This window comes from Erpetoichthys calabaricus, chromosome 18, assembly GCF_900747795.2.
Source record: "Erpetoichthys calabaricus chromosome 18, fErpCal1.3, whole genome shotgun sequence".
NCBI classification, from domain to species: Eukaryota; Metazoa; Chordata; class Cladistia; order Polypteriformes; family Polypteridae; genus Erpetoichthys; species Erpetoichthys calabaricus.
Genome location: NC_041411.2, coordinates 52,185,996 through 52,198,495, shown reverse-complemented (window position 1 = coordinate 52,198,495; position 12,500 = coordinate 52,185,996). Strand labels below are relative to the sequence as shown.

The following is a 12,500-nucleotide window of genomic DNA, read 5'->3' as shown; positions in this document are numbered from 1 at the left end:
AGCGTAATGGTAAACTAAATGTAAAAACATTGAATAACACTGAGAAAACCTTGAACAACAGAGAAAACTAACACTGCAATAGTTTGCGCTATAGTGCTAGGAACCGCTCGCTAAAAACACTTTTTTTAATGAGTTTTAAGCACAGGGGAAAAAATGAACATTTGAAAAATCCGTAATTTAATCATCCACCAAGAAAAGTAACATTGCAACAATGCAGGCTACGAACCGATCACTGTAAATAGAACTAAAAACAAAAACAAGCCTTCTCTACCTTATGCGTCCCTCGCTCGCTCTCTCTCTCTCTCTGTCTCTCGCGCCTGTGTGTGTGTGCTTGCCTCCCTCTTTTGTGAGCCTGGAGCGCCTGTGTGTGTCTCTCTAGCGCGCTCCTGTGTGTGTGCGCGCCTCTCTCTCCCGCGCCTGTGTGTGTGTGCGTGCGTCTCTCTTTTGCGAGCCTGGAGCGTCTGTGTGTGTGTGTGTGTGTGTCTCTCTAGAGCGCTCCTGTGTGTGTGCGCAGCTCTCTCTGTCGCGCTGCCTGTGCGTGTGTGTCGCGCTCTCTCGCTCTCTCTCTTGCTCGCTGCACAGGGAGAGACTGAACATGTACAAACCGAAAGGGAAACTGGCTTGTTCGTATACCGAGTGTGTGGTCATGAACCGAGGCAAAAGTCTGGCGAACTTTTTGGTCGTAAACCGAGTTGTGCGTGTACCGAGACGTTCGTGAACCAAGGTTCCACTGTATATGTATATATATATATATATATATATATATATATATATTGTATATATGTATATGTATGTATATTGTATTTATATGTGTATGTATATATATGTATATATGTATGTGTATATATATGTGTATATGTATATATATATATATATATATATATATATATATATATATATATGTATATATATGTATATATATGTATATATGTGTATGTATATAATAGTGATAGAGACTGACTCGTGAATAGACAGCTTTGTTTGCAGTCTTAGCACTTACTTCACCTCTGCAGTTTGGTACATCATTCATAAAGCTGTTTCTGCTAAACTGATTTGCTGCTCAATCTTACACTCACATCACATAATACAGTAATCCCTCCTCCATCGCGGGGGTTGCGTTCCAGAGCCACCCGCGAAATAAGAAAATCTGCGAAGTAGAAACCATATGTTTATATATATATATTTTTATATTGTCATGCTTGGGTCACAGATTTGCGCAGAAACACAGGAGGTTGTAGAGGGACAGGAACGTTATTCAAACACTGCAAACAAACATTTGTCTCTTTTTCAAAAGTTTAAACTGTGCTCCATGACAAGACAGAGATGACCGTTCCATCTCACAATTAAAAGAATGCAAACATATCTTCCTCTTCAAAGGAGTGCGCATCAGGAGCAGATAATGTCAGAGAGATAGAGAAAAGTAAACAAATCAATAGGGCTGTTTGGCTTTTAAGTATGCGAAGCACCGCGGCACAAAGCTGTTGAAGGCGGCAGCTCACACCCCCTCCGTCAGGAGCAGAGAAAGAGAGAGAGAGAGAGAGAGAGACAGAGAAAAACAAACAAGTCAGAAATCAATACGTGCCCTTCGAGCTTTTAAGTATACGAAGCACCGTGCAGCATGTCGCTTCACGAAGCAGCTGCCACAGAAGGTAGCAACGTAAAGATAATCTTTCAGCATTTTTTAGACGAGCGTCCGTATCGTCTAGGTGTGCGAACAGCCCCCCTGCTCCACCCCCCTACGTCAGGATCAGAGAAAGTCAGCACAAGAGAGAGAGAGAGAAAAGTAAGTTGGGTAGCTTCTCAGCCATCTGCCAATAGCGTCCCTCTGTATGAAATCAACTGGGCAAACCAACTGAGGAAGCATGTACCAAGAAATTAAAAGACCCATTGTCCTCAGAAATCCGCACACCAGCAAAAAATCATGCGATATATATTTAAATATGCCCCTTACATATAAAATCTGCGATAGAGTGAAGCCGCGAAAGGCGAAGCGCGATATAGCGAGGGATTACTGTATACAGTAAGAAGCTTTTTTCTAAGTTCACAAAACATATGCAGATAGGATTGGTGATTTCTGATGACCACTCAGATAGTATATGTGTGCAAGAGTAAAGAGTTGACCCATTCTATGATCCTGACAGAATCTGCACAGTTGGTGCCGGATAGTGCTTCTCTGCTGCATGTCGGTTAGCTCATGCAAGTAATAATTTTAATATACTTTGTACATTTAACAATAATGACACAATAAACCTATTGTTCTTTCTGGATCAGTGTTTCAGCTGCCTGAAGAAGTCTACAATATTCTAGCATTGACTGTCTTAAGGACTCCAAGGATTCTGATCCCTCAATATCTGGAATATATGCTGTTTCCTTTTTTGAAATGTGTACCACCAGTCTAATCTGCGTTTTATGAGGCACTGTCCGTGCCTTTCATGCCATATTGAAGAGGTGCATTAAGGAAACGACTTCATGATTCCACAGAATCATGTGCCTTCAGTATTTCATGTCAGATCCTATCCAGCCATTTGGCCTTGCTACTACAGTACCTTACAATCACTGAAGTGAGCTCAGCCAAAGATGCTGACCCAAACCTATCTAATACTTCTGGCACTGCTTCCTACTCTGAAGAGAGGAATATACAACAGGTTTAGGAGTTCCACAAAGTGTTCTTTACCTCTAGACATTATCCTTTTGAGGTCAATATTTGCCTACCTTTTCTGAGAATAGTTTGAGTACCAACCTGATTATGTTTTGACATGGGTGTTTTTTTTAATTTTTCCCAGCTTTCCTCTGCAATTTTCTGCCTAGGATCTTCTTTATTTAGGGATTTTGTGATTTCTTTTTTCTGCTTATTTAAGAAAGTAAAAAAATATTGCTAGTTTAAAAGAGTTACAAATATTTACAGTTTTACCGCAATGCCTTGATTGCTTCTTTGAGTACCACTATGTAGTGACTTGTAATATTGACAATTGCTATGCTTTCAATGGCCAGAAATGACTAGGTGTGCCAGACGTGCGACATCAGTGCCATCATTTAAAAGGTCTGCTCCAAGCACTTCCTGTTCATCCAGGATTAGATAGGTACTAGCAAATTAACAAGTACATGTCTTTCCTTTTTTCTTTTAATTCTGACCTTTCAATAGAAACTTTTTGTTTCCAATTTTGGTTTCTGGTTTTTATATAAGTATTGTTTTAGAAACTTGGCTTGGCAGAGGTCTTTGTTTCATTTCCCTGTGATGTTTGTAAAAACTGTCTTTGAATGATATTGCCTACCTTTCCAATTGTATCAGATAATTTGCCAGATCTTCGCTGAGGCTGTTCAAAATCAATTCTCCTTAGCCTCAGCATAATTCATCCACATGTGGTCCTTCACTTCAGTAACTGCTGCAACTGCCACTTTATTGGTTTTCAGATACCTTTCAATCAGATGTATAATCTATATTACTAAACGAAGGTTGTATATATGCACGGATGCCAGACGCCAGAAGCAAGCCGTGCCGAAAGCGCATGCGCACAGTGCCTCAGCGCCCCAGAGTCAAACTCAGCGGCTTCCCAGAGTCAAACCCAGCTGCTTCCCAGAGTCAGTAGGTGGCGCTCAAACAACACAACCGGTAAACTAAACTTAAGGTAAAGCGTGCACACCAGGTTGTATATATGCACGGAGGCCAGAAGCAAGCTGTGCATAGTACAACCGCCGCCCGAACACGAACGTGCACACCACCGCATATACAACCTTCGTTTAGTAATGTAGACCTCCAAGCCCGGATCTGCCGCCATGGTCACTTCAGCACGCGAATCCACCGCTGTCAACAAACGACTTCTAGCTAACGACACAGCCATAGAAAAAACAAAACGAGACCGCATGGATAAAAACAATGAATGAAGGCGCCTACAACATGCTTCTGAAACACCAGAACCAAATGAGCCACGGCTCCAAAAAGAAACAGTTTAGTACAAATATATTTATTTAATTAAATGCAAACTTTCCCAGGACGCACCCACCCTCCATGATTTTTCATCCCTCCAAAGATTGGAGGGAATAGAAAGTGATTGCCATTCTTGGATTTGTGATTCTTTCGAGAATCAGGGGTTTGCTGGTTTTACATTGAATTGAAAGTCTCATTCTTCTTCTTCTGTGAATTTCCCCTTGGGATTAATAAAGTATCTGTCTATCTATCTATCTTCTCAGCTTCCTTCATAGCTAGTGTCCATCAGTTGCTCCTAGGGTAGCCATCCTGGTAGGCCCCAATGGCCTTTGACCATTTGACCGCCACCTGGCACTCTACTTGATACTCCCCTTTTGCATTATAGATGCTGAGCCCACATGGTAGCTACACACAGCTTTGGAGGTTGAATTTAACCAGGATACATGGGTTGACTAGCCATCAATCATCTTTTGTTGATCACCACTTCCAGGCCTTGCCCCATGAGTGAATCCTGATATCCTTTTTCTGGAATAGGTTTTCCTAGATTTTGGTAGATAATGTATGAGGGTCAAATTATGAATAATAATTCAGGGATTCACATTCTGGCAGTAATATACATTATGTGATTGAGACAACATTTAAACAGAAAATTAATGAAACTGATTCATCATTATGGTCCATTTATTTCCCTCTTAGCAAAATGCAGACACAGTAGTTCATGCTGGTACTGTTTCACAGATCTAGCACCAAATATTCAAACCCTTCCCTCTGGGTCATTGGGCATACTGAGTATGCATTTTCTTCATGTGCAAGTGTGAATTTTCCTGCAGCTATTACTCCTACATCTCCAAAAGAATGAGTTATTTTATTTGGGACACTAAATAAATCCCAGAAAGAGTGTTTGGGTTTGTAAGTGGGCCCTCAGTGCTGCCAGGATTGGCTCCAGCCTCCACAACTTTGAGTTGGATTAAGCAAGTTTGAGGATGTATTGTATTATGAAAAATGTTCTAAAAAAATGCTTTTTTCCCCAAGATACATTTCTTTGGAAATGGAAATCATTTCATTGTTTTTCTTTTTTTGAATCCCTCTTTTAAAACAGTCATGAGATTTGTACAAAACCCATTTTCAGAAAGTTAATGTTACATTAAAACTGTAACAATTCAGCACTCAACACCACAAGCATAGGTCGACAAGAGACATTTGTCACCCTTGGGTAGTTAAGTTATTTCAGTTTTATTGTCTGCACCTCAGTCGTAAAATGTTTTTGTAGCTGCTCATTGACAGGATTTGTCCACCAACACATGATATTGTATTGCTGGTTGTACCTTTTTACCACTGTGAAGGATCTTTGGCATTGTCATGGTGGTAACCCATTTTAATTTTGGGCTCAATATTCAGCTTCCTGCCCAGACAGCAATTGGTGCCAATTTTGTTTGAGCTTACATTACTTGAGGTGGGCCTGTCTGTCTTCCCTTATTGTGGTGGTGTTATTGCAATTACAGTCCCTACCGGGCATCCACTTCACACCATGTTTATGTCATAGGCAGTGATAGTGGCACAAAGTATAAAACATTTTAAGTTCTCAAGTGATAGTTTCTATTATTAACAAATGATAAAAACAAACAGAGAGGCAAAATATGTTCTGACAATACCAAGATTTAGAGTGCTTCCATGAATTTTGGCATAGTACTGTGAAAGAGAGTCAACACCTTGGCATAATTCATTGTTCTTGTACTAAGTAGCTCATTGAAGTGAAACAAAGAGAAAATGAAGTTAAAGAAAAGTAAAGTTGTAAAATGCTTCATCCACCAGGAATATGTAGAAATCTTTAAAAACAACTGAGACTGGTACGTGGGTATTACTTTAGAATTCAGCTTGATAAATTGTTCTGCAGTGTCAGTTGCTTACAAAACCTAGTTTATTTTAAATTGTCATTTTTTCATTCAGGGAAGAGGAAAGTAATGCAAAAGGAGGTGTATGGAAGATGAAGATTCCTAAAGAAAGTACAGTATGTATTTATCCTGTCATTTCAAATTTGTTTTTGCTGGTTAGACCAATTATGAATGTTAATTACTTGACCATTACATTTTAGATGGTCAGAAATCAATAGAATCAAAGCTATCCAAACTTAAATCTATTGTTAAATTTATTTATCTATAATGATAAATACTGGTTCAATAAATTAATAAGGGAAAGAACTGAACTGGTAAGATATCGACAGTAAGCATACTTGAACTGACTAAGTGAGTAACAATGATGTTATTTTAATGTGTAATATGTATTGTAGATGCAGTGACTTGTAAAGAATTTCCAGTACTTTTCATAATGACATTTTACAGAGTAAATGTCAGTTATTTTAAATATAAATTAAAAATGCAATTTAAACATTCAGCTATCAGCAATGGATTTGCCTTCAACTTTTTTGGAAAGGACACATAGCAAAGAAGGTATGTAACTTAAGATAGTGTTGATTCATAACTTTGCTTTCTTATGCAGACTACTTCTGAAATAGTGATATACTGTATATACTTTATTTATAGAGTATGCATTGTTAAGACTACATTTGTATAGAAATATAGAATTGTTTGTATGCATGATTGCACACTTGGGCACAATATGGTGTTCTGTTGTTTATTAATTGACTAGGTTTCCTTATAAGTCATACTGTACTATACTATCCGTAAGACATACAATAAATACTACATATCACATACTGTATTTAGCTGCGTCCCTCACCAGGAAAAGCAGTTGAAGAACAGGAGAATGCTATTCCTCTGTCATCAGCTGTGGAAGACATCCTTGGCCTACCAGTTCCTTTGCAATTTCTGAGCTCACCAGCAGGTTCTTTCTTCTTAATCATATTCCAGACAGTTGCTGTAGGTAATCGTAAGGTTTTACTGATATTGGTAATGGTTTTATTCTTGTTTTTCATCATTATAATTGCTTCTCTTGTCCTCATGTTGAAATCTGGCAAACATAGGCTCCAAATGTAGTCTGTAGATAGAAGCAAGCCTAGATATCTCATGGTTACTCTGAGGCAGTGAAACATGCCTGAGTAATCACAAACACCTGTGATACCAATTGTCCCAAATATTATGATGCCCTGAAATGTGGGGTCCATTTAGAAAAGTGTTTTGTATATATTTGTAGCTAATCTAGGTTGGGCCATGAGTGAGATATGCTAAGAGCTGTCTAATGGGAGGCAGAATACCTGGAGAAGCTGGCTATTAAAAGCAGCTCTCTGAGCTGATGGAACAGTATTGTTTTGGTTTTTGATCTTGCACAAACTTCACATAGAAAGTATAAACCAGTCTTTACTCTGACAGCAGCAGGCAACATCTTTGCAAAAAAAGGCAATACTTGTGCGAAATAACATAATCATTTTTTCTGAGTGACAGTTATAATCTTCTGTAGTAATGCATACCTGTTTTATTTTTTCATTAGCACGGGTATTTTTACTTCAGGAAATAAGTATTGCATTATATTACTAGTTATTTTTAAAGGTAAACAAGGTTCCCTTTAATGGCAAGTTAGCAAGAAAATACATGTGCATTTGTGCAACAGGTACTGTCCCTGAGAGAATGTTTAATATGGCTGGCAATACTGGCCATCACGACAGTGACAAGTTGCCTTAAGCCAGATAATGTAAATGCTGTATATTAGTGTCCTTTCCCAGAATCTACCTAACCAGTGATTGGTTGTGGATGCCAGGGATATGTCCTGTTTTGGCCATGGTACCTTGCTTATTTACAGTGCATCCGGAAAGTATTCACAACGCATCACTCTTTTCCACATTTTGTTATGTTACAGCCTTATTCCAAAATGGATTAAATTCATTTTTTTTCCTCCGAATTCTACACACAACACCCCATAATGACAACGTGAAAAAAGTTTACTTGAGGTTTTTGCAAATTTATTAAAAATAAAAAAACTGAGAAATAACATGTACACAAGTATTCACAGCCTTTGCTCAGTACTTTGTTGATGCACCTTTGGCAGCAATTACAGCCTCAAGTCTTTTTTGAATATGATGCCACAAGCTTGGCACACCTATCCTTGGCCAGTTATGCCCATTCCTCTTTGCAGCACCTCTCAAGCTCCATCAGGTTGGATGGGAAGCGTCAGTGCACAGCCATTTTAAGATCTCTCCAGAGATGTTCCATCGGATTCAAGTCTGGGCTCTGGCTGGGCCACTCAAGGACATTCACAAAGTTGTCCTGAAGCCACTCCTTTTGATATCTTGGCTGTGTGCTTAGGGTCGTTGTCCTGCTGAAAGATGAACCGTCGCCCCAGTCTGAGGTCAAGAGCGCTCTGGAGCAGGTTTTCATCCAGGATGTCTCTGTACATTGCTGCAGTCATCTTTCCCTTTATCCTGACTAGTCTCCCAGTCCCTGCGCTGAAAAACATCCCCACAGCATGATGCTGCCACCACCATGCTTCACTGTAGGGATGGTATTGGCCTGGTGATGAGCGGTGCCTGGTTTCCCTCCAAACGTGACACCTGGCATTCACACCAAAGAGTTCAATCTTTGGCTCATCAGACCAGAGAATTTTCTTTCTCATGGTCTGAAAGTCCTTTTGGCAAACTCCAGGGCGGGCTACCATGTGCCTTTTAGTAAGGAGTGGCTTCCGTCAGGCCACTCTACTATACAGGCCTGATTGGTGGATTGCTGCAGAGATGGTTGTCCTTCTGGAGGGTTCTCCTCTCTCCACAGAGGACCTCTGAGCTCTGACAGAGTGACCATCGGGTTCTTGCTCACCTCCCTGACTAAGGCCCTTCTCCTCTGATCGCTCAGTTTAGATGGCCGGCCAGCTCTAGGAAGAGTCCTGGTGGTTTCGAACTTCTTCCACTTACGGATGATGGAGGCCACTGTGCTCATTGGGACATTCAAAGCAGCAGAACTTTTTTCTGTAACCTTCCCCAGATTTGTACCTCGAGACAATCCTGTCTCGGAGGTCTACAGACAATTCCTTTAACTTCATGCTTGGTTTGTGCTCTGACATGAACTGTGAACTGTTGGACCTTATATAGACAGGTGTGTGCCTTTCCAAATCATGTCCAATCAACTGAATTTACCACAGGTGGACTCCAATTAAGCTGCAGAAACATCTCAAGGATGATCAGGGGAAACAGGATGCACCTGAGCTCAATTTTGAGCTTCATGGCAAAGGCAGTGAATATTTATGTACAGTACATGTGCTTTCTCAATTTTTTTATTTTTAATAAATTTGCAAAAATCTCAAGTAAACTTTTTTCATGTTGTCATTATGGGGTGTTGTGTGTAGAATTCTGAAGAAAAAAAAATGAATTTAATCCATTTTGGAATAAGGCTGTAACATAACACAATGTGGAAAAAGTGATGCGCTGTGAATACTTTCCGGATGCACTGTATGTTATTAATATCATATTTTCCCTGTACAATTTTTTGTTTACAGTGTCTCAACAGCAAACAGAAATTTCAGTTTTTACTTACATGTTCCAATTTTCAAAGCCAATAATTAGCTCTTTTTCATAAGGTGTATTTGTATTGCTAAACTATTATTAGTCTTCCTCTATAATAGTGTTACAAAATGAACACGAAAAGACAAATCCATCCATCCATCCATTTTCTAACCCGCTGAATCCGAACACAGGGGTCACGGGGGTCTGCTGGAGCCAATCCCAGCCAACACAGGGCACAAGGCAGGAACCAATCCTGGGCAGGGTGCCAACCCACCGCAGGACACACACAAACACACCAACACACCAAGCACACACTAGGGCCAATTTAGAATTGCCAATCCACCTAACCTGCATGTCTTTGGACTGTGGGAGGAAACCGGAGCGCCCGGAGGAAACCCACGCAGACACGGGGAGAACATGCAAACTCCACGCAGGGAGGACCCGGGAAGCGAACCCAGGTCCCCAGGTGTCCCAACTGCGAGACAGCAGCGCTACCCACTGCGCCACCGTGCCGCCCAAAAGACAAATCGTAAATTGCAATTATTTGTATGACCATTAATCATCAACTAAAATTTCATCATTGTAACAGCCCTATATTATTTTATGCTTAGCTGTTTTTTTCAAGTTTTTCAGTAATTTTTGGCCTACAAGTGAAATTTTTTTTCCAAAATCTACATTATAAAAAGAATTCATCTGGTATACCAATTCGACTGATATACTGTATCATCCATTCCTACATTAATTAGTAAAGTCATTAGAATTTTTAGAACCATTAATAAGAGGCTATTCAGTCTATCAAAGCGTGTCAGTTTATATTGTGATAGCATAGTGTCATCTGCTAAAATCCTTACTATCTGATTGGTCAAAATTATGGCAGATGTCTTGAATCAATATTCAACCACAAGTCAGGAAACTGCAATGGTGCAATCTCTTTATATCTGTTTCCTTTAAAACTGGAAAGCTTTGGTTATGAATTTATTGTTTGTATGACTTATTTAATAGTTTGAGTGTATTGCTAATGTTCAAGCACTTTTTACAGTGCCTGTAAAATAAGGTACAACCTCTTTGAAATGTTAAACAACAATTTATCTATACTAATAAAAGGCAAAGCCCTCACTGACTGACTGACTCATCACTAATTCTCCATCTTTCCGTGTAGGTAGAAGGCTGAAATTTGGCAGGCTCATTCCTTACAGCTTACTTACAAAAGTTAGGCAGGTTTCATTTCGAAATTCTACACGTAATGGTCATAACTGGAACATGTTTTTTGTCCATATACTCTAATGGAGGAGGCGGAGTCACGTATCGCGTCATCACGCCTCCTACGTAATCACGTGAACTAAAAACAAGGAAGAGATTTACAGGACGAGTCAAACGCGGGAACGAAGGTAAATGACGTTAATTTTTGACTGTCTTTTAATACTGTGTAAGCATACATATTAACACATGTGCAATTAAACGTGTGCATTTACGGGGTGATTTCTCAGGCTTAAAAGCTCGCCTTTTATCAAACGCATGAACAAAGGTAACTGACGTTGTTCACTGTCTTTTAATACTGTGTAACCATACATATTAACACGTGCAATTAAACGTGTGCATTTACGGGGTGATTTCTCAGGCTTAAAAGCTCGCCTTTTACTAAAAAGGTAAATGCAAAACTATTTTCAATCATTCTATGATCTGCTTCTCACAACTGAAGGCACGGTGGCTGATGTTACGTCACTTGCTGTCCAACCATAAGCGTTACCTGGTAGGTAACCGGCCACTCACTTCACTCCCTTACGGGAATCGAACCTCTGATGTTTTCTTTTGTTCTTAATTAAAATTTAAAAGCAGTACTTCACCGCTGCTAAGCCCCTCTAGCGCTGACGTCCGAGGTTCGATTACCGTAAGCAAGTGCAGTGAGTGTGTAATTACATTCACGGCATTCGTAGTCTGATTCACAATCTGATTGTATGGGTGGTTACCTACCAGGTAACGCTTATAGTTGGCCACGAAGTCAGGTCGAAGTGATCACTCGAGTAAAGGCAGTTTCACAAAAAAGCAGATCCTTAACAAACTGTTATTAGTATATTTTCCCTCAATTTAAAAAGGTTTTATTTTCTTCTTAATAAAAATTTAAAAGCGGTACTTCGCCGGTGCGAAGCGCGTGGATTTGACCGACTGGCACATGCAGACATATTCATGAGTGCAGGTACTTCGGAAAGAAAGCACCGTGTAAACCTAAAGTTTAAATTAAGTTCATAGACCTACAAAAGGTTGCCATTCATTTGAGGCAAGATTGCTTTTCTTCTGTACAACTATACGTTGCATTCTCAAGAGTGTGCTTGCACGGCTTCGGATATATATATATATATATATATATGTATGTATGTATGTATGTATGTATGTATGTATGTATGTATGTATGTATGTATGTATGTATGTATGTATGTATGTATGTATGTATGTATGTGTATGTATGTGTATGTATGTATGTATGTATGTGTATGTATGTATGTATGTATATGTATATATATATGTATGTATGTATGTATATGTATATATATGTATGTATGTCTATATATAAATATGTAAGCTTATAAGTACTGCCTTACTTCTCTTTAAGAAAGGAAGATGTAATGATACTTGATTTAAACGATTCCATGTCTTCCTGGGTTTGCTTAGCTTATTGTCAATATCTTTACACGTTTTTTTAAAACTTATTGACTGAAACGGGCTTTCACGAAAAAAGTTAGGGCTTTGCTACAGGATACACCCTCCACAAGTTAAGCAAGTAAAAATAAAATATATATTTCTGTTTTATTTAAACCTTTTAACTTCGTATGCATAGCCCCATTTGGCTGTTTAATTTTTTTTTTTTCTTTCTTCAGTAATATTTAATCTCCTTAAAGAAAAAGAACATATCCATTTTACTTTTTTTGTATCTCTTTAGTAATATTTTAGTGTAAAAGGATAACCAGTATTTAAACCTTTTATGTTACTTTATACATTTATTTTACACAATGTTGAAAAATTAATAAGAAAGCTACATATTTTGGCAGCTGCTGCTTTCATTTTCAATGAAATGAAAAAAACTCTCCAAGAGAAAACGTCAATGAAGAAGAAACAGTTTGCACTATCTAAAAATGA

The 12,500-nt window shown here is 39.0% G+C and overlaps 1 protein-coding gene across 1 annotated transcript in view; it reads left to right on the top strand.

The window, feature by feature from the left end:
- Window positions 1-12,500, top strand: part of eif4e3 (eukaryotic translation initiation factor 4E family member 3) — a 203,331-nt gene that overhangs the window by 84,651 nt on the left and 106,180 nt on the right. The window contains exon 4 of the mRNA XM_051921532.1: window positions 5,873-5,933. Coding sequence (XP_051777492.1) covers window positions 5,873-5,933 — 61 coding nt within the window. The remainder of the gene's footprint in view (window positions 1-5,872; window positions 5,934-12,500) is intronic.